Below are 23,303 nucleotides of genomic sequence, written 5' to 3'. Positions count from 1 at the left end.
CATTTTTATAAAACTGCTGTCCAACAATTATCCATTATGTTATTCAGCATCCTTTTTATATTCATTCATTTAAATATATTAAAATACAATCAGCCCAGTGGGAAACACAGACAGCTAAACAATTATAATGTAGCGTGATGAGAGCTGTATTAGTGCAAAGCACATGTTGCTCCTGGAGTAAGCAGGAAGAGCTTCGGGTGGAGGGTTAGTACGAGCTTCCCGGCAAGGTAGACTAGGAGTACCACTTAGGTTGGTGAAGGAGAAAGAGCATTCCAGGCAGAAGGGAGGCAGGCATAAAGTTAAGAAAGTGAGAGAACATAATACACCAGGACTTATATCCAAGGACAGGTATCGTTGTGGGAGGGAATGAAGTGGCAGGAAAATCAAGTAGAAGTTTGTCCTGGTGAGGTGAACCTTTTCTATTTCCTTTCATTTAATCTGGGTAATTTCGTGTTTCCCTCTTTCCAGTGCGAAGAAGCTCAGAACTAATTTTGTGTCGCTTGTAGCAGCTTCCCCACGTTAAGCTGCGTGGTATTATTCTTCCTTTCTCCTCCTGGCCATTTGTGATCACACGGCTGCTTTCTTTTACGTATTTATGTTTTGTTGTTGATAATTGCTTTTCTTTTTAATTATTGGAAGCCATCTCAGAGAAATTTCTGAAATCAGTGTGAGTTTTTAATCTTTGTTGGAGGGTCCGAGTTTTGAAAGTTGAAATGGGGATCAGGAAAGGCCTTATGGGGAAGGTCAGATTTGTACTGCAATGATTAATGTCTATCTCAGAAGCAAGGAAAAGGCAGGGATCCCTCATTCTGTTCATTGAAATAAAGCTGCCTCAGAAGGCTTTTGTGAGGGCAGAAAATCCTCAGACCAATAGTAGCTTCTCCTCCAGGGTTTAAACCCACAGATTTCTATCTGCGCAAGGAAGGCATCAGGGCATCAGGATAACTGGTATCTACCTCCCTTGCCAGCAGTTTACTAAAGGACGATCTCAAGAGCAGAAGCTGTAATGTGTCGAGGCTCAGGTCCGGTCCACCCCTCACGGGCGACATCTCCTGGGAGCACCGCTAAGACACTGAGGACTGTGTTTTCTGAAGGACGCTCGCTGTCGCTCCAGAGTTTGGTTTTTAAGGGGGATCCTTGTAGAGCCACATTATTTTCTTGTTTACAGTCTGAGCGGCTGCATAATAGCTAGGTGGGCATAAAGGGCTCTGGTGGCTTTGGTTTTTCATAATTTTAAGGGATTTATCTGCTTGAATTTTCTAGTTTTGTAGAGTATTGATATCCCTTATTTTGTTTTAGTGCCATCAGAGACCTACAACTGAGGAAAAATCTTACAAAAAAGGATGCCAGTCAATCCTGTCACCTGTTCCGGCCCTTTTTTTTTTTTTTTTTTTTTTTTGCCAAATGTGTTTTTTGGCAGTTTTTACATTGAGTGTTAGGGAACTTGTCTCAGGAGTTATCGAAAAATGGAAGAAGGTCTCTGGCCCTCTTAACCCCTCCTTAAATAGAGTCACTCAGCTTTTGTTTGCTCTGTATGTCAGGGTTCTTAATACCTTTTTCATTTGACAAAAGCAATCTGCTGCTAAGACATGTTTGAGAACCACTTTTTGTAGCACCGTTGGCTCCATAGGTCAAAGGTCAGATGTTTTTGTCTGTGGACAACTGAGCCACTAGGGATTCAAGTGACACACAGTCCCATTTCCTTTCTCTGCAGATGAATAAATACTACGTATGTGTGTAAGGCATACTTATTTCCCCATGAGTGAGTCCTATGCAAATGTATATGTATTCAGGAGTAAAGCTTAAATAACCAAAAACCCAGGTAACCTCTTCATAATAAACTTCCCATGACATTAATTTTGCATAAAAAAAATTCACCCTTAAAAAATTTTGCCCTTCTAAAGGAAAGCCCTCATGCCCAGTTATTTCTTTTTTCTAAACATGGTTAGTTTTGATTCTGTATCTTATGTGTGGTTGAAGGGTCCATGCGGTACTCACATGGCTCCTACAGTTTAGGAGAGACCCAGAGTTTCTGCCTCACCTTTTATTGTTCTGTTGACAAAGAGGTAAAGGTAGTCATCTTGATGGTTTTGCTTGAGGGGACCTAGTGTTTGATCTCCTGCTTTCAGCTCATCTAAAGATGTACAGAACACTGTGAAATTTGTTAATCTGTCAATGCCTTTTCTGTGCAGGGGGCCCCAGGGCCTGGGGTTTCATAGTGAAATCAAAAGGAGCTAATCCTTCCCAGAAGAGCCCTTGTTTTAATGGGAAAGTGTCTGCCTGAAATGTCTCCGTTCCACATGGATAAAAGAGAAATCGGCTTTCCTCTGTAGGGGCAGGGGGATAGAGATAAGTTGGTTTCTGTGTTCTGAGCCAAGAAGGTTGGAAATCCTGCCTTTTCTCCTTATGGAGTAGCTTTTCTAGTGATTATCCTGGAGAGTAGGTGGTTCAGCAGTCATAGCAGTAAAATCCCTTCAGCGATAGGATTCATACCCTGGCTATTAGGGAGTGTGATGAAGAAATAAGAACAGAGCCCTAATAAGCCATCTTAATAGAATTGTGTGTCTTCACTGAACTACACGGAGCCTGGCCTCATCCCCTCTTCATGGCACAGGAAGTGGCCTTCGATGTAATAAAGATTCATTCACTCATTGAACAGAGTTTCCTTGTGAGTGCAATTGCATTAAAAGAAAAAACAGGTCTGATACAGATATCTAAAACATAAGGAAAAACCCAACAGATCCATAATTAAGATAGAAACAAAATAGTCCAGAGGCGTGGAGAAAGCAGAAAATTCAAAGGGAAGGCCATCCCAATTCTGCCAAATCCTTCTCAACATCCACAACTAGACCAGTATCAGTGTGTAGGTCCCCACTTTCAACTGCTAGTCACGTTGGGTAGATGTAGTCCAAAGAGAAGGCCCCTCTGTAGCAAGGAATCCGGTGGGCGGAGCGATGGCGTGCAGAAGAGGGGTCCTAGGATAACTCCAGTACTACAATGAAGCCAGTCAGTAATTGGGATACAAGTTGCTGTTGTTCAGAGTTGAAAGGTGTCCCAGAAGTATTAACAATTAATACGTACTAGTCGCTAGTTAACGGATATTTCTCGAGGTCCTAGAAGTATGCTAGGAGCCATGGAGCATGGCAGGGCTAGAAGACATTGTCTCTGCTCTCACGCAGTTTAGGATTCAAGCAGCTGGTGGTCTGATGTGGGGCAGAGGACCCTGAAGTTACTCACTTGGGGTTATAGTCAGGGTTCTACCACCTACCAGCTGGGAACCACGGGGCAGCTCACTTGGACTTTGAGAACGCTCATTTCCTCATCTCTGTAGAATGGAAGGATGCCTCTTGCCCTGCCTGAATTGAAAGGTTTTGTTTTTTTTGTTTTTTTTTTTTTAAGATTTTATTTTATTTATTTGACAGAGAGAGAGAGAGACAGCCAGCGAGAGAGACAACACAAGCAGGGGGAGTGGGGGAGGAAGAAACAGGCTCCCAGCGGAGCAGGGAGCCCGATGTGGGGCTCGATGTGGGGCTCGATGTGGGACTCGATCCCAGGACCCTGGGATCACGCCCTGAGCTGAAGGCAGTCACCCAGGCACCCCTGAATTGAAAGGTTTTTGTGAGGATCAAGGGAGATAACAATGGCTTTGAAAGGCTCTGAACGCTGCAGAGCCCTATCGGATGCAAGAATCAGGAGATTAATCCACATGCAAAAATCCTCCTTCCTTTTGTGTATGCACATTCTCTTTTAAGAGTTTTTATAAGCCAGTCATAGAAAAGATTTCTAAATCTTTTCTCCAGATTCATTTTGTAATCATTCATGGATTCAGCTCATGTATCAACATATGTGCATGATAAAATCTTCCCACATACCTTCCATCGCGCTAGTTATCGAAGAAGCCAACTTCTCATGATACACATGTAACTGTAGATATTCGGGGGTTTAATTCTCTTTCAAGACTCTCGAGGACCTTCTTGTAGCATGTTGGTCCCCAGTTCCCCTGGGGTTTGACAGTTTAAGTTCCTGCTTTAGGCACCAATGTGGGAGGTGGCAAAGCCTCTATGGCATGGCTACTGTATCCCTAATAGTTATCTTTCTGACAGAAAAAAAACCCTGAGGCAGAAATTAATAGAGTGTAATTATTCAAAGAAAAACTATTTGGCAATATTTTAAATGATGTTAATTTGGCCTTAATGGGAGAGATTTGAATGTTAAATAAATAGCAATTTCATCATTAGGGACACATTTACAACACAGGAGTTTAAAGGAAAATGAAAGAGTTTCAGAGACAGTCTTCAAAAGAAATTCAATAAAGACATCTTCAGGTGAATATTCTTGAAGCACTTTCAGAATCTTAAGTGAGGTGTTTTCAACAGCCAGCACTAATGGAAGTTCTTTAAATAGCACGTTGCTGGGATGTGTCTCCGATACAGGCCATGATTTTAGTGGCTGGATGTAAAAGTTGCTGCTAGTATTTGAAATACGTCCATGAATAAACACAAACGGGCAAACTGGCTGGGAAGTCACGATGTTTAGTGGATCTTGTGTTGAAGAGGCCCCACCTCAGGCCCTTCTGGCTCGTTTCTCAGCAGCGAGCTGTGCGCAGAGCTGACCTAGCTTCACCTTGCCTCTGCTGCACTGTGAGCCTCCTGCTTCTTGGTCTGGGCTGATTCCTCCCCAAATGGGTTGCTCGTGAGAGACTCTTTAGCCATCCTGGTGGAAATACAAACCTTGAAACACAAAGGTGTCAAGATCCCCTGGGCCAGTTAGACGACAGGAGTTGGGAGCCAGTGCGTAAGTACTCCTCTCTTCCTGTCGGGAGCACAAGACTGTGTCGCATTCTCTGTGGGTCTTCATAGGGTCCCCAGCAGGATTGAGCCCCAAGTCCTCATGGTAATAACCAGTTCAGTAACGCTCCCTGGGATGGCTTTTCCTCCCTCCTTGTTCCCTGATTTCTAATTCCACCACTTCTGTTCTTTAAGATCACATCTCAAACACAAACAAACAAATAAACCAAGCAGTCTCCTACTGAAAACAAAGCAAAACAAAACAAAACTACCTGCATAACAGCCCTTGTCTCAGGCTCTACATTTCCAGGCAGAAGGAACCCAACTCAAAGAAACTAAAAGACTCTCAAATTTGTTGAGCCCCTACTATGTATCCAGTATTGTGAATAGATTGAACTATCCAAGAAAAGTAGAAAGAATCATCTTCATGCCCATATAAAATTTCTTAATCCAAACACCCGATCTCATCCCTTCTAACTTCTCAGGGACCTGGCTTTACTTATTACCCTTCTTCCCCTGTATCTTTACCATAGTCATTCCTATTTCAGACTTCCCATCAGTATTGAAATATTTTAAAATATCTACTCTCTTTAAATTAAAAAAAAAAAAGAAAACAAAACTTTCTTTGAGCCCCATGTACCTATCTATAAATGTCCCATCTTATGTTCACAACCAGATTTCTTAAAAGCTGTCTATATTCACTATCCTGTTTTCTCATTTCCTTCTTTTTAACTGACTTGAGACTTCTGCCTTGTCCATTCTGTTGAAATTACTTTTGCCAAGTGCTTCAACGATGTCTTTGAATACTATCCAGACAACACATCTCGATCCTTCACTTAGTTGACCTGTCTGCAGCCCTGGGGTCTCTTGCCTGCAGTGCTTCCCTGAGCACATTTGCTCCCTTCACAATGCATGCTTCAGCTTCTCCTTTTCCCTGTCCGACGTCTGCTTCTTCCTCCTCTCCTACACAGGGGCCTCTTCCTCTGCCCACCCTTTAAATATGAACGGTTTTCAGCTTTTCGTAGGCTCCCTGTCTCTGCTCACTTCCCATGCCTTCTCTGAACAATCCTACCTCATTGATTCTTCCAGCATGGCCTCAATTACCATCAGATGCTGGTGATTCCCCAGTGTCTCCTGCTGAGACAGAGGGGCTTCAGGAGGGGCTCTTTATGTACAGAATGCCCGTCAATCCTTGAGGCTTGCGATCTCTTCACTCCATTCAGGGCTTTCCTGTGCCTGTTCCCTAATGAATGATGAAAACCTGTTTTTCCCCAAGAGATCTGATGAAGCTGCATGAAAGTTACAATACTTGTTATTTGCTAGGCCAGCATAGCAAGGAATCTTTTCCCTTAATCTCAGAGAATCGTTCTGTCATTTGCCCTATATTATAACACAAGTATTTGCTTTTCTAGTAGCACATGAATGGGATGTGTCTGGCTCCAGGGTGTCAGATTGTTTTCATTTTGTGTATCACCTTTGGGTAATTAGGAATAGCTGCATAGAAGGCTGTGTTGTTGTGGTTCAGTAGGAGAGACTGCTGCTGTTAATTAGGAGTGTCTCCATGGGCATGAGAAGGAAGAGTAGTGGCATGGATGCCGTGTGCAGTATATGTTACGGCAAGGGTGGCGCTCGTTGTGTTTAATTATCCGGGAGCCTTGTATGATTAGATGCAGCCTATGCATTCTGGTCTGGAAGGCAGATATGTTGTCCGGGGGACCACGAGTGTTTCTGTAATTCAGCCCAAAGGAGTGAGCTCAGCCGCACTCAGTCTCATCCACTATTTAAAAATCTGCACTTTCCTGTCTTCAAAGCAGGGATGGGTCAGAATGCTCTTTCCACGTAACCTCACCACCAGTTTTTACCCACCCATCAGCAAATTGAAAGAACGGTTGTCACGGTTGATTTGTAGTGTTTCACGTTTATTTTCTGCTAAATGGATGACTGCTAAGTGTGCATTTTATTTTAATTCTACTTTAATCTTCACAGGATCTGGGTGTGATGGATATCATTCTCTTTGGTGTTTAATGGAGAATTTCAGAGAGGTTTAGAGAATCTCCCTTTGTCCTAGAGCTCAATGAATGGCAGGGTCAGGATATGACATCAGAGCTGCCGTGGTTCATAAGAGATGATGAAAGAGGACAGTGATCTATTTCTCATTTTGTTTTCTCAATCTGAAGATCTTCACGTTAATCCCGAATAGCTGGTTTTCCCCAAAACTTTTCCGGATGCTGTGAAAGTGAAAAAGAGGCAGCTGTGGTCCCGGTCTTGGTGGATACCAGGGGCAGGGAAGCCTTACTCCCTCCTTGTTCAGTGGACTGTTTGTCAGGATCTGTTTCAATTTTGTTTCAGATCGGAAACTTTCTGCACCATTAACCAAAGAAGGGCTTAATGGGATTCAGTACAATGTAATCATGCCCGCACCTCTGAGAGTTGTCCCTCAGATGCACCTACAGGATTACTCAAACACCCATCTCTAGGGTGCGGGGGCAGGGGGCGGTGAGTGGCAACATGGTCAATCACCGCTCCCATCCCCAGCTCCACTTTCTTCAGCCTTCTTCCCCACTTACCTTGTACCTCTTGCCATGAATTATCCAGTTTCTCACGTGCTTCTGGCCACAGCTTCTCTTGCGTCCCATTCCTGGGTGCATGAATTCCTGAATTATGACCCAGCTGGGTCTCCCCATTGTCCTTCCCTTCCAAGTCCCAGTAAATTCCCCACTCCCTCTCGTCTAAGTACAGGAGGATGCTTTCCTGAGGCCTTCCCCTATCAAAGATAATTGTATTGTAAAAACGACAGTGCTGATAGTAAAGGCAGTTAGGCTGTGGACTGAGAAGACTATTAAGTCCACTCCTCTTCGCATTACCATTCTAACTAGGATACAGATCTATTCATTTCAGAGTTTCAGCTTTTACAGATTTTAATCGCTCTGCCTTTAACTCTATCGCTAGTTAATGGGGTAAACAAATGCTTTGGATTTCTGCAAGCAACTTTTAAGAATCTGATTCTGAAAGCCCTCATCATTAGTCAGAAATAAGGTCTTTTTGGAGTTTAATAGTGGCAGGGCCGTGGCTGATCAATCAGCTTAATTTGATTGAGCACCTACTATGTGCTCTGGGCTGTGATAGGTTCTGTCTGAGACAGAAGGATTGATCATTCGTTCATTCATCCATTCAACAAACATTTGTTGAGCACTTCACATGTCCCTGTTATTCTGAATGAAGGGAATATTATGGTAAACAGACCGACAATGTTGTTGTCCTCATTTTGTTTCACACTAGGTGAGGGGGTGGGACTCTGTGGCCTGACACTTGCCCTGAGCGATGTTCAAAAGCTCTTGAGAAAGTGCTAGACTTTTTCTCAGAGTAAGGGAGACCCATGAGGCATGATATGATCAGGGATGCTTTTCTGGAAAAGGCATAGCTCAAGCTAGGTCTCCAAGTGGAGAATTGACTTGAGGAGTCTACATTTAGGACCAACCAGTGCTCTAAGGAAGAGACCCTTTTGTGGCAGGAGACAGTGTGCCACAGGATTCGATGGGCAGGTTGGTGGAGGGAGAGGGGATGGGCAGTACAGCATTCCTGGGTTTAAGTCTGGTCTCACCATTAATTCACTCAGTGACCCTGGGCCCTCACCTTTGCAAAACAGACACAGGTGGTTGGATCTAGTTTAGGGAGCATGAGGGACTGTAGGAGCTCTCTCGCCCACTCAGCTTCTTCGCCATCCATTGTGGACACCTCCAAGGCATCACCGTAGGATTCCAGAACTCCATGGAATCCAGCGTGGAAGGCAGTGGGGTATATGACTCCAGAGTTCCCTTCTCATGCTACCGTTCCACAAGTCTGCTCACTCTCCTGGATGCTGCATTTACTTAAACATGGATGGGCAGGGGACTGTTATTCAGAAGTATTTCCCAACTTATTTCTCCAGTGCCAGAAGCAAAACAAAAGATATTTAGGATGTAGCTAATCCTTAAGAGAGTTGCTGAACCGTTCTTTCCTCCTTTCCTTTCACATACATATACTGAGGGCATGAGGTGGGGATAGTGCAATAGATCAAAAATTAAAAAACAAAAAGTAAAGGTTCCTGCCATAGGAGGTTTTGTCGTCTAGTGAGAGAGATCATACATGTGCAGAACAATGAAGAAGAAAAATAATCACATGCTGTGATCCATCAATGAAGAAATAAACATAATTGCAAGAGCTGATCATAGCAAGGAAGGGACTTCATTAATTCATTTGTTCTGGCAGTCCCTTAACAAGGATTTCCGGAGTTACTACTATCCACAAAGCACGGGACCCCACTTCGGAGATTTGGTAGTGAACGAGAAAAACCCCAGCCGCCTTCTCATGGGAGTTCACGATTCATATGGATTCTCATCTCTAATAGTTATTAGGAGGCAACAATAAAATACTGTGAGCATCAACTAAGAGAAAACTACGTGCATGCGTGCCTGTGTGTTTGTGTGTGCACGTACCTGTGTACGTGTAAAATAGCTCCGATTTTGCTTTCGAGATTGGGACACATGAGGTGATTTCATGACAGGGAGATCCCGTGCACTCTTCCCTCCCCCTTTCTAAACTGGGAGTCAGAAGGTCTGAACAGAAATCAATCGCGGCAATTTATTTTTAACTTCTTTCTCCTTAGCCAGGATTGATTTTTGTCTTTGTGATCAATGCCACAGAGAATAGCTCCATGGCCCGAGCAGCTGTTCCAGCGCTTGGTCTGGTCGGCCTCACATCTATCGAACAGAACATTAGAAGCCGATTATGGAAGTAATAGAATGAAGATGTTTGAAGGATGGGCCTGATTACCCCTGCCTTCCTGTGAGGAATGCCTGCAGGCAGGGGCTACGTGTGCTCCAGCCCAGGAGAGCTGCAGGGCTGGGGAGACAGCGGGACACCGCCTGTCCCCAGGGGGTGGAAGCGAGAGCGGGAGGAAGGAAGGAAGGCCAGGGAGGCACTGGAGATTCACTTCCCCTTTGCCAGCCTGACTCCCTCCCTCCTTTCCTTCTTAGCTCTCTCTTTTTCTTCCTCCAACTATTTCATCTTTACTACACCAACTGCTATTAGATTTGGGTCTGCAAGTGAAACATCTGTTGCAAAACAGAAAAAAAAAGAGAAAAAAGAAACTGGCTCTTTCGCTCTCCGTTCTTCTTGGGCTTTAGAGTTTTCTGATTCTTAATCTCCATTCTCTCCTTCCTTGTTTTCTCTAATCTGGTGTGTATGTGATGGGACTGAACATAGCCACATCCCCTCTCCCTCTTACCCTGTAACCTCTAGAGGCCAGGCAAGATTGCCTCCACCTCCTCCCCTGAGAAATGCTTTTGGGAGGGGCGCACACCTCGTTGTAATGCGCAGTGGTGATTCCAGCGACGCGATTTGAACCGAGAGTCTGCCAAACCCAAGGCCTTCTGGACGATTCTCGGGGATGAATGCCTGCGGTTTAACGCCTGCGGTTTTACACCTGCCCTGGGTGGCGATGGCTTCCAGATTGCAGGAGGGAGACATAATCAAAGTGCTCTTAATATGATTGTGTTTATTATTTCGTTCTGCTATGTAATTGCTTCTTAGGTATTCTGTGTGTGCATGGGAGGGAAGGCATGGAGGTGGTGGCTTCCTTCCTTCCTCTGAAAAGTCTGATAGGAGTCCTTGTGAAGTTGATTGAACAGAACCCTTCCGTGTAAGAAACACTGTAATTCTCAGCATTTTCTTATTTAAGATTTGTCCTCTGCGTTCTTCTGTGATTTTTTTACCTCCTGGCTAATTTTCTTATTGAATGATCTGTAGTTCTTACAGAGTCAATGACATACCATAGTAATAGCTAACACGTACTGAGTGGCTGGTGTGAGCTAGGCATAGTATTAATGCATTTTGTTGTTATGACATCCTATGAGGGAAGTCTTGCTCTTACCTCCATTTCACAGAAGAGGCACAGAGAGGTAAAGTCCTTTTCCTACGATCACACAGCCAGCAAAGAGTGAAGCAGAGATTTTGACCTAGGCTGTCTGATACCAGTACACTTGTTCTGCTTTTTAAATGAGAGTCACAACCTAAATATTCTTATATGTTGAGCCAATTGGGTCAAGACATGTTTAAGGGGCAGTAGGTAGGAGCAGAAAGCTTTAACACAAAGTAGCAGCCCAAAACATGTTTGTGGAGTCATTGAATGACTACAGAAGAAACGGGCAGCAGACAGTCTTAGGATATAAGAGTTGAAGAAGACCCTCGTGCTGAGGAAACCGGGACCTGGGATGTGAAGGAGTGAGGAGCAGAGGGGCGTGACATTTTTGAGTCCCTACTTTGTGTCTGGCTTGTGTTGGATTGATAGGTTGTGAGTGTTCCCACCTGTTTTAGGATGAAATCGAGGTCTGGAAGCAGTTCAGTGCTTTTCCCAAAGACCCATAATAGCCAGTAGGGGTGAGGGAAAGATGGAATCCATGTCTAGGCTTCTGACGCAAGGTTCTTTATGATTTCACCACAAAGAACTAAATAAATAACCAAAAAGGCTCAGAAAGATAAATTGCTGGTAACCCAGCTGTAACTCCTGGGCATTTTCTTGAAGCAGATCTACCTTCTTGATACGAACACCTCTGCAAAGAGACACAAATAAATAAATAAAATCTTAATAAGATTATTGAGCACCGTGGTGTAAACTTTTTATTGGAAGTGTCAAGCAAAAACGAAGCACGGTGTTTATGTCAGATACCGCACGGCAAAAACACCTAATAAAACCCACACACACCCATTGTTTCCTCTGAAGCGTCGCTTCGGGAACCAGCAACCAGTGACCCACCCTCTTGGATCTCACTTCCTGCAGTCTCTCCAGATTTGCTGTGAGCTCTTTCTTCTTTCAAGATCCATCCCCACCTTCTCTCTCCATTCCTCGCTTGTTTATGTGGTACACTTTAGTCATATTCTCGTTACTCCTTTGTTCCCTCTTCAAATCCATCATCCCATTCAGCAAACAGAGAGTCCTTTATTGTTGAGAACCCATTCTTCTCCAAAGGCAGTGGGAGTGTCAATAACATTATATATATATATATATAAAATAAGTATATGTATAATGTAATATTATAATGCATATTACATATGTGTGTATATTACACACACATGCACATATATACGTATATACTCTATATTACAGGGTGTCTCTGTGTGTGTGTTGTGTGTTATGGTAATTCTAGAAGGATCATGAAAATAAGCAGAGTAAAGTACTATGGTTCTGCGGGGGTATTTCTCCGGCACCTGGCCTTTACCCTGCTCAGGGTAGCACAGCATTATCACTGGTATTATGTTGTCATTTGTACATCTTATTAGGCTTGCTTTTACAAAGAAATGGTAAACTCTATAAGGTCCCATGGTACCTGATGCAGCCTGGGCACAAGAATACTGAATAAGTTTTTGCTCATTGGTTGATAAATGCAACATACAGTTGCAGCATTGGGGCCAGTATCCATCATGAAACGTCTAAACGTGAGCAGTGTTCAAGGAATGATGGGAATGTGGCCAGACCCTTAATTAATACGTGGATTCAGTGGTAGGTGGAGAGGAACATCTTGTAATCTGTTTCCCACAGGAAAGCACACTCTCTTATCGCCATGTTGTGGTGTTGCCAAACACTCAGAGGAGTATTTGATGTAAAATCATGACCCACTTGTGAAAACCCATGCAATTATCTCCACTTTGTCTTCTTCTGATCTTGACTTAGCAGACACAGACTGAAGCAGCCTGGCAACATGAAAAGAGCCTGGGGTTTCAAGGCAAAAGTTCTGTCGTTGGCTTTGAGCTTCACCTTTTAGTAACGAGGTGACCTAAAGTCAGGCCCCTTAATTCTAAAATGGGGATGTAATTAGACCTCCCTCACAGGGTTGTGCGCTGACCAAATGAGATTCAGTCCAATAATAAAAACTAACAGCAGAAAAGAGAGCCCTCTACAAATATTAGTTGTTATGACGTGGGTGCCAGGTACTAAGAGAAGGTAAGATGGGAATGTAGCACATTATCTACCATAGAAAATAGTACAAGAGACCTAAAAGGTACCAGCTTCCCATAATTTAGAACAGCAGCTGGTAAGTGCAACGAGAAGGCCGCAAAGAGCCCTAAAAATCAGAGGAAGAAAAGATGAATTCCCCCCCGGAAATTGGGGTGGGGAGGCTTCCTTAGGGAGGGAGTTTGTGATGCCAGTCACTGTGATTTCATGGATGCCGGAGGCTTCTCGTGATCTGGGTCATGGTAAATCCCTCCAGGTAGTTGGTCCTAAATTAGCCATTCTTTGGAAAGGCTCGCAGGAGACACTTCAGGCTTGTTCCAGGTTGTGCAGTGTAGGGGATGTGGTCAGGATTTTGAGAGCCAAGCTCAAGTCCAGACTCTGCCACTTTGGAGCTTCACGAGCCTGTGCGGTCAGTGGACTTACCAGTAGAGTGGGACTGCAAAGTCTCTCCTCCGGGTGGTCATCGTGCACAAGAGCAGACAGCGTGTACAGAGTGTGAGGACAGAGCTTGACTCTTCAGCGGTGCTTCTGCTGATGGAGGACAGGAAAGGCCTGACATGGAGAGCGCACTGGGGAGGCTCCGAGCAGCAGTTGGCATTTCACAAATATTCATGGCTCCTGGGGAAGTGGTAGTGTTTCCTGAGAAACAGCTTGACAGATGGTTTAAATCTGTCCACTGCTATCCCAAAATTCACTCATGAGGCACGCAAATCCCATGTTGGCGAAGTTTTGCTGTCGTATCTAGCAGCCCACACGTATTTCCAAGGCCGTCTGGAAACCCCATGTCCCAAAGAAGCATCCCTGATTCTCTAGAAAATTAATAACTTTGTTTGCCTTGCCCTTTTAGGTTATGTAAAATATCTTGAACATATCGATAAAATTAATCATTCTAAGTGGCTCTGTACGCCTGTCGTTCATCTTGTGTGGCTGAATACACTTCTGTTCTTTATCTCTGCCCATCCATTTCCTGCTTCTCTTGTGACATTCCTTATTGCCCACTGGTCTGTGGATAGCTATAGCCTCACTGGCAAATTTCAGTGCCCTCCCCCCCAGTCAACGGGGCGGGCCTATCTGGACCATCAGCTTGATTTCTGTCTTAGTCTATTCATACTGCTATAGCAGATAGACGATAAAACAGAGTCTTATGTACAGATAACAGAATCTTTCCCACAGTTCTGGATGCTGGGAAGTCCAAGATCAAGGTAGCGGTGGATTTGGTGGCTGAAGAGAGCTCATTTCCTGGTTCATAGACACATGGTAGAAGGGGCAGTGGAACTCCCTGGAGCCTCTTTTATAAAGGCACTAATCCCATTCATGGGAGCCCCACCCTCATGACCTAATCACCTCCAAAATGTCCCACCTCCAAATATCATCACATTGGGGATTAGGTTTCAACATCGGAATTTGTGGGGAACACAAACTTTCCGTCTACAGCAATTTTCCAGTGAAAATACTTCTAATATCTTTGGGTTTTTAGGTACACACTACAGGTCAATTATAACATTCTAATCATTACATTGTAGAACACTTTACAGTTCTGTGAAAGCATTTTATTATCTCATTTACTGCTCTGTAAGAGAGGGTAATTATTTGCTCCCTTTTTATAGAACAATAGCCCTGAAACTCCAAGAGATTAGTTACCATGCCAAAATGGCATATCTGAGAACTGGTTAAGCTGAAACTAGAAACACAGACATGACATATACCAGGACCTCACACCCTTCTTCCTTCCTCTCCTTTCCCACTATTTTGTATTTATTTTCTGAAATTCTGGCATACTAGAGAAAAGACAGAGGCTGGTGTCTGGCTTGGGAATATTTCAGTTAATGAATTGACCTCATAACATCCACCTGTAGAAAGGAAAAAGGCTACGTGAGGTCTCAAGTCGATGAGAAAACTTATGTAAGTGTACGAAGACTACAGAGCTAGACTCCTTATGGTACCTGCCCCGGCCTCCCATGTGCCATCTTTCCTGCAGCCACATGAAGCTCGCAGTCCACCAGGAACAGGGCCATTTCTGAGAGGGGAAGGGGGGATGTTTTGGCAACAAGTTTTAACATGTCACTTTAGGGTTCCATGGCTAGTCCTTTCTTTCTTTCTTTCTTTCTTTCTTTCTTTCTTTCTTTCTTTCTTTCTTTCTTTCTTTCTTTTTCTTTCTTTCTTTCTTTCTTTCTTTCTTTCTTTCTTTCNNNCTTTCTTTCTTTCTTTCTTTCTTTCTTTCTTTCTTTCTTTCAGGCAGCTCTGGTACCCTGATCTAGAACACTCAAAGTAGATTGTTTAAGTTTTGGCTTTTTAGCTCTTATTCATTGGGAGTACCAAGGTGCTCCCAAGTTTTGTGCTCCAAGATGACAATTCAAGTCCTTATTTGTTCTTTTTTATTTCTCCACTTACCTTTGCCTTTTTATCTATGAGCCCCCCAAAACAACAACAACAACAACAAAAAGAACACAAAACACAAACAAACAAAAAAACAACTAAGAGAGGGAAGGCAGGGGGCTTCCATCCTGAAGCGTCAGATGCACATTCCAAGAACTTCTTCCCCTCCCTCTAAGTCATGAAAGCCAGAACAGAAAGATAAGCCTTACACCCAGTAATGGTTCAGTCTCTGGCACGAAACACAATGGCTTCCTGGTCTCCATAGATGTCTTCTCCATGAAATCATCCTGCCTGAAGGCCCCAAGAAGAATTTCAGTCCTCTATCCCTGGTCACTTCTGACCAGGTAGCCCATGTGGCTACGACAGCACTTCCTGAAGCCTCCAGTTGGCATATGTAAACCGGCACCATGGTCTACCCCCCAGTCGGCCCCAAGATGTTATAGGGGTACAGGCAACTGTCCTCTAGCTCAGCAGGGGCAATTTCTATGCACTGAGAACTTAGTGTGTGCCAGCTTCAGGGCTAATGCTCTTTACATGCTGTACTGTTTACTCCTCATGGCAACATGTTGATGGTTAGTATTGATGTCTTCACTTTCTAGAAGAAGAAATTAGGAAGGTTAAAGTAATTACCTGTCCAAGGTCACCAAACCAGCAAGTGGCAGGAGCAGGATTTAAACATAGGTCTGGGATCCCAACCAATGTCCTATAATGCTAAAAAATCAGAGGGAGGGTCCTCTTTGAAAAAATGTAATTGGAAACTTACCAAGTCTGGACCTTTATTTTATTTGAAAAAACAGACTCAGAGTCAGGCAGACTGATTCCTCTTCTAGTACCGTGGATGGTCTAGTCATAAGTCTTTCCCCCGTGCTACTCTAAGTCACCCCCTTTTCTCTCCTTTCCTATGATTCCCAGTGGGCAGTGAATGTTCCAAGAAGTCTTGGCAAGGGTGGGTGAAGGTGGCAGTTCTTTCTCAGTATGTTTTGGCCAACCTCAGGATTCACCTTCCCTCCAGCACCTCCCTTACACACACACACACACACACACACACACACACACACACACGCACAAGTTGAGAGAACAATATTGACTTCAGTGTCGACTATCTTGTTCCAAATCTATTCTTGGTGAGGTTATTTTGGGGTTGTTATGTTAGGGTTCCAGTAAAAGATTTTATTGTGTTAGGACCCCAGTAAAAGATTTTATGTGCAAATCTGTTTCAAAGGAGGTTCAGCCTCAGCACAGTCTATACGTGGTAGGTAATAGACCCACTCTTCCTAGAAACAAGCGGATAAAACTGCATATTACATTAATATCACACAGCCTCCGGGACATAAAATGAGCAAACACCAGTTTGACAAACACTAAATTCAACATCAAACAGTCTAGCAGAGGAGATGGCTTGCTGGTAAGATGTCATGTTGTTTCAAATGCCATACCAGAAGTTTTGATTCAGACCTCTAGTGTGGTGCCTCAGCAAAAACACTTTTGGAAAATGAGCTTAAGTTGGCAGGGGCAATGTCAGCTGCCATGGAGAAGCCGCCAGGACCATCCCAACACTTAGAGCAACTGCCTGATGAGACCTGTGGCTGTGTATTGACTTTGTGGTCCAGCAGTCAAATCCTGCTCCTTTGTTCTTGAAAGAGAAATGTGATCTTTGAAGGAATTATGTAAGTGGAGAGGAAGAGAAAGGCCTAACAATGTCAAGATTTATTTTAAATAATCTGAATACAATTAATGAGCAAAGAAATTGGAAAAGTTAATTGTGCATCCTAACAACTGTGCTGTTCCCTTTTGTTTCTTGAAGGAGGAGGGAATGCTGCAGGGGCTGCGTGGGAGTCACTAATGGAGGCCTGTACAGGTGGCCACTTCCCTCGCTTAGGCAGATTATTCACATCATACTGGGTCCAGCAAGGTCTTCTAGCTGAAAAACCTTCTAAATGTCGTTTCCTACATTTCTTGTGCCAGCCAGAATTCTTTCCACTCTGGTCGCTTTTATTCACAAATTCTAGTAGCAGCTCTGTTCACTCCCGTGCAACAGTAGAGCATTGATTTCTCAGGGCTGAGAAACTGATATGATCCCTCACATAAAAAGATCTGCCTTGTTGGTAGGTATCTTACCTGCGAAATGGGAAGTTGAGTGACATGGGATCTATTCGCCTCCACAGAGGTTGGGAAACCTGACCTAGCCTGAGGGACCAGCATCAGCTTTGCAGTCAGATAAACTTGGCTTCAAATTCCAGCTTCACCATTTACTTGCTGTGTGTCTTTGAGTATGTTGTGTAACTTTCCTATGCCTCAATTTCTCATCTGAACATAAAATAGAAGGCTAGTATGTACAGAGGAACAGGGCTTGGCATATACTATATACTCAGAGAATGTTATATCATTAATATTTATACCTTGTAGGGTACTACTAATATTACTACAGTAATAATGTAATACTAATCATTACTGTTGTGGATATTAAATAATATCATGAATGTAAAGCACTCAACATAGTAGACACCCGAAAATGTTAATTTTTCCTTCTCTTTTCAGATTACCTATGCCCACTTACGAGTTCTAGAGATATTACAAGTTTTCCTCTATCTATGGCAGAAACAGGCTCAACATGACTCCAGGCACTTTGGTTCCTTTTTTTTTTTGGCAGATTTCTCTCTGTCCTCCAGGGCAAGCCATCTTCCTGAATCAAGGAGAAATGAAAAAATAAAAGATATGTCAGGTTAGACTTGGTTACGGCAAGAATGGGAACAAGTCAGAAGAGACAGATGTGTTTAATGGTCAGTGCATTTGTCCAAAGGAATCATTTTCATTGGCCAGGAGCCCAATTAAACCTGTAAAATGGAAATCCAGAAAATCAGATTAACGAGCCAGTCATTAGTGAGGAAAAGACCCAGCTAATTCAGTGTTTAGCATGACGGATGGGCCCAGAGCAAATAATTGGATGACATTCATCATATGTAAAATAAAAGGTGTCACTGAAAGGGAAAGTGGTAATAATCTCTGGGATTTACAATGCCAGCAGATTTGCTTGTGAGGAAGGGAAAAGTTCATCAAAATAGATTAATAGTCACTAAACTTTATTCTTTCCTTGTGTGGTTGCCAGAGAGCCACGCAAATAGTTAGTGGAGAGGCAGCAAATGCATCAGCGTGGTATCCTCCCAACACCGTGAGGATCCGGCTCCTAAGGAGGGGTGCTAGAGATAAGTTCCTGTGACCATCTAGGAACTGGGTGGGAATGGAGAGTTCTTCTGTGCTTCCATGGTTTAGTCACTAAACAATGGAGGAAATCAAACTCAAAGTGTCTCTGGTTGAGTGGATTAATCCCCACAATTCATTATTCAGTTAGTCAGTGAGTATCGAGCCCTTGCTCTGTACCTGACATTTTGGGGATGTGCTTATTCCTAGCTAAGGCCTTGGACACAGGTGAGAGTCAGAGGTTGGCTGTAACAATGAAAGTCTGTGTGATGTCGAGCAAGTTAGTTGACTACTCTCAGCCTCAATTTCCTGACCTGTAGAAGTACTATATATTATATCATATATAATTAGAATCAAATGAAGTATGGTATATAAACTGCTTATTGTCCCATTTTCTGTGTAATAAGCTTTCATTGCATGGTAGTTATTAGTAATCTTGTTCTTATTACCTCACATCCTCTCTTCTATGAAGACGTTTTTAAGATACGCCATCAATATCATAACAGATTTTCTGGGAATATGAAGAAAGATAAACATATATACACATGCCAATTATGGGCATTTTTATATGTTTTTAAAAAAATCTTGGAGTCAAGAAAATGTATTGTTGTTATAGTGAGATGAGTAAGGTGAATGGAGAACAGGGAGGAGGAGAACAGGTCTAGAGCCAAACTTTGCTAGGTTCAAATTTATCTTATCTTGGGCAAGACAGTAAGTACCTTATAGTCTCTGAAGGATTGTCATGAGGATTAAACTAGATAATTTATATAATGGCTACATGCAGTTCTAGAGCATGGTAGATGAACTCAGTAAATGACCGTGGTGTCATGATTTTTATTATTATGTGTTCACCAATCACTGGCCATGAGCCCAGCATGGCCTAGGAATCAGGGAGGTTGAAACCTTATAAGAAGACATGGAGGGAAGAGTGTAGGAATATGTGTACCACAAGAGTAAATGTTGAAATGGCTGTAGGAATAGAGAGAACAAAGTTTAAGAGTTGAGAGGAGAGAGAAATTGTAATGAATGGGTGGCATCCAGAACCCTTCTGTGAACCCATGGGTGTTACAGTGAGGTTAAACCATCAATTAGATGGTCGCAGGTACAAAGGATACAGCCAGGACGAAGCAGAACTGCAGGAGCCAGCTTGGTATCACTAGGAGATACTCTGCTCTCATAGGTACTGGAAGAATCTCTGGCCTCCTGGAGCTTCATCAGCCCCTTAGTAGTTTGGATCATCCTATCGTGTATCTGAAGAGTAATCCTCAGCTTTGATTACTCAAGCACAAAGTCTTTCAGGTCGTTTGTGTGAGCTTGTAGAAGAGAGGGTCTGTGCTCGTGCAGGGCTGTATCAGGCATGGCTGGGCTGAGTGCCCAAGTTGGTGGGGTCCATCACCCTGTCGAGGAGACCACTCTGTTCTCCTTTGGCTCTTGGTGATTTGGAAACCCCAAGGGACACAGTTCTGTTTTATGGTACTGATCAGGTGCTTGGTGGTGCTATCACTTTGTTCCCTGTGGAGCCAACTGGGTCTTCTCAGGAGAAGCTTCTTTTAATTGCTGTGCTCTGGCCAGCATTCAGTGACAGGACTAGCCTTCTCTGATGCTGCTTTACTTCCCCAGGGCAAGCTTGGTGAAATTCAGGGTGTCCTGTAGAGAGCTGTTTTTTCAGCATATGATAAACGACCAGAGCATATACTTTGGGGTTTAAAAACTTTATCACTGGGTATGAGATCTCCTTTGGGGGTGATGAAAATCATTTAGAATTACGTAGAGGTTGTGTAACATTGCAAATGTGTTAAATGCCACTGAATTGTACATTTTCAGATGGTTAATTTTATGTAATAGGAATTTCACCTCAATTAAAAAAAGACTTAATCATCATCATCAACACAAAATCAGGAAAGTAGCTATATCTCAGAGGGAGACCGGGTCAGGGCAGGTGTATAGGGCATGGGGACACAGAAGTATATGTCAGTTGTCGTTAAAGTTCTAGTTCTGAGCTGCTTGGGGTGGGGTCCCTGGACCAGCAGCATCAGCATCATCTGGAAACTCATTAGACAAGACAATTCTTGGACCTCATCCCAGATTGATCACTCAAAGACTCTATAGGTGGGGCCCAGAAGTCTGAGTTGTTTTTTTTTTTTAATTTTTTATTATGTTATGTTAGTCACCCTACAGTACATCATTAGTTTTTGATGTAGTGTTCCATGATTCATTGTTGAGTTTTAAGCAGCTTTCCAAGTGATTCTGATGCAGTTTAAGTTTAAAAACAACTGTTCCAGTTCTTGGGTTGACAGGCGTACATGTGTTGGTTTTATAATTTATAATTAAAACACTACTTCAAAAAGATGATACACACTGCTATGTTTATTGCAGCATTACTGACAATAGCGAAATTATGGAAGCAGCCCAAGTGTCCATCGATACTTGACTAGATAAAGAAGATGTGGCATATATATACAATGGAACATTACTCAGCCATAAAAAGTAATGAGATCTAACCATTTGCAACAACATGGATGGATCTAGAGAGTATTATGCTCAGTGAAATAAGTCAGTTAGAGAAAAACAAAAACATATGATTTCATCCATATGTGGAATTTAAGAAACAAACAAATGAAGAAGAAAAGACAAACCATAAAACAGACTCTTTACTATAAAGAACAAACATATGGTTGCCAGAGGGGAGCAGAGTGAGGGGAATGGTGAAATAGGTGATGGGGATTAAGAGGATACTTATCTTGATGAGCACTGAGAATATACAGAATTGTTGTATCACTATATTGTGTACCTAAAATTAACATAACACTTTATGTTAACCAGACTGGACTTAAAAAAAAATAAGAAATAGGGGCAAGGGAGGAAAGAAAGAAGGGAGGGAAGGAGAAGGAAAGAAAGAAAATTAAACAAACAAATAGGATCGAACAGGGACTAGTGGTGACTGTGTATTTAGCACCAAAGATTATATTTTAATCTGATTCTATGCAGTTGAAATTTATTTTAAAAAGAAAAAAGCTTCTTAGCAACTCATTGATCTGAATATGCCCCACCTCTAAGCCAGTGCAGAGCAATATAGATTCAGAACAGATATGTTATCAAAAAGCAAAAACCAAGGGCACCTGGGTGGCTCAGTTGGTTAAGTGGCTACCTTTGGCTCAGGTCATGATCCCAGGGTCTTGGGATTGAGCTCAGTGTGGGTCTCCCTGCTCAGTGGGGAGTCTGCTTTTCCCTCTTCCTCTGTCCCTCCCCCCCTTGTGTGCTCTCTCTCTCTCAAATCAATAAATAAAATCTTAAGAAAAACCAGAAAAAACAAAAGTCCTGGAATACAAGACATGAATGGCTCTAATTAGGAAATAGAGATGCGGAGATAGAGCTGAACACTAGGGATCAAACCCATCTCTCGTCTTGATTCATAGCTTAAGTCTTTGCACCAAGTTTTTCCCAAGGTTCTGCCTTCACGCGGACTCTAACATTTGCTCTGCCTGGCAGTCTGTGTGCTTCCAATCTGTGCAGAGCTGGGCGAGCCATGGGAGATTCCACCTCTTGGAGTGAGGAGCAATGGGTGGCTTTCAATAGAGATGTGACACCTCGCCTGCTCCCTGCAGCCGCTGTGGATGGGCGCCAGGTTTGGACTGGAGTGGGAGGACTGGCCCGTCTCCAGCAAGTGCTTGGTGAGAACAGAGCGGGGGCCTCCAGTAATTGCCTCCTTGGCACAGCAGCCGGGTTGCTATTGTCATCCTGCTATTTTCTCTGAATAGCCTATGGTGTCCTCTCTTGTGAATATTAATGTCTGCCTGAGTTAGGATGATTGGGCTGAGAGCAGCCATCTGCAGAGCTGTGCCATGTTGGCAGGACTTTTCAACAAGCCCAGACCAGAGGACCATTTCTTGGAGTGGTTTCCAGGTTCCTATAAGAATCCATCCTTCCCAAGTGAGATTACAGAGCTTGACTCCCCCAGCCGTCAGATGGCAGAGCTGGGACTCAGACCCAGGATTTCTCACTTTCCTATCCAGAGCTCTTCCTCTGACCTTTGAGCCCTTTAAATAACTTGCCCATGGAAAGGACCAAAAAATACCCGCTCAATGCATGGATTTGTAAATATGAAGGAAAAAAAAACTGTGCTCAGATCAGAAATGAAATTAATTTCAAAATAACAAGAGCTTTTGAGCAATAGTAGTTATTAGGTTCAGGGACAAAAATTCATTTCACAATCATGTCATAATTGCAAAGGATTAGAAACTTCTTTTAATGCAGAATAAATCGATCATGGGTACATCCCACATCAGTATCTTCCATTTGCAGTTGAAACTATTTACTAGGTGTGTATGTTTGCAGAGCACAGTGACCAAATATAGAGTCCCTGCTCTTACCAAAAGTGCCAGCCATTGGGAAAGACTGTTGTCATTGCTCATTTGTTGTCTTAAGTGTCCCGGCATGGGAGCAACTTGATGCTATGGGCCTGGAGGCCTAACACCAGCAAGGGATACTCTCTGAAAGGTTATCACAAACCTATTGTGGCTGTTGATGGGGAAGCTAATACTTTCCAACTTGGCCGTGATCCCTGGCACCATCTGACTTCTTTGTGTTTCCGTTATGATCCAGGTGACAACCGGTGGAAGAGCCAGCTACTACGTGTCCTATCGGAGAGAGGCCTTTGCCCAGATAAAGCTGCCCAAGTACTCCCTGCCCAAGGTGCGTACAACCTACCGTCCTGGGTCCTGCCAGACAAAGCAGCAGGGAGAGGCTGCCAGGTTGTACCATGGGGAGGTTTGACTTCTGCCTGGGAGATAGCTGGCATTGAGCCTGACTTGCCACTGTGGGGTTCTGGCCTCTGCTGATGGCCCTGAACCTGGGTTCTCTATTCTCCTCTCAGCAGGGTATGCAGGCAAGAGCTTTGACCCCTTATGTCTCATATATCCTGTATAGCCTGGGGTCATTTCCCAGTGAAAGGG

At 43.4% G+C, this 23,303-nt stretch overlaps 1 protein-coding gene across 1 annotated transcript in view; it reads left to right on the top strand.

Annotated features, from left to right (window-relative positions):
* The window catches only part of SORCS3 (sortilin related VPS10 domain containing receptor 3), a 567,608-nt gene that overhangs the window by 435,430 nt on the left and 108,875 nt on the right, over positions 1–23,303 (top strand). Inside the window, exon 8 of the mRNA XM_008686652.2 lies at positions 22,954–23,043. Coding sequence (XP_008684874.2) covers positions 22,954–23,043 — 90 coding nt within the window. The remainder of the gene's footprint in view (positions 1–22,953; positions 23,044–23,303) is intronic.

The sequence above is a fragment of the Ursus maritimus genome, unplaced genomic scaffold (genome assembly GCF_017311325.1).
Source record: "Ursus maritimus isolate PB19 unplaced genomic scaffold, ASM1731132v1 scaffold_7, whole genome shotgun sequence".
NCBI lineage: Eukaryota > Metazoa > Chordata > Mammalia > Carnivora > Ursidae > Ursus > Ursus maritimus.
Note: the sequence above shows the minus strand (reverse complement) of the source record. Positions and strands in the feature narration are given on the sequence as shown.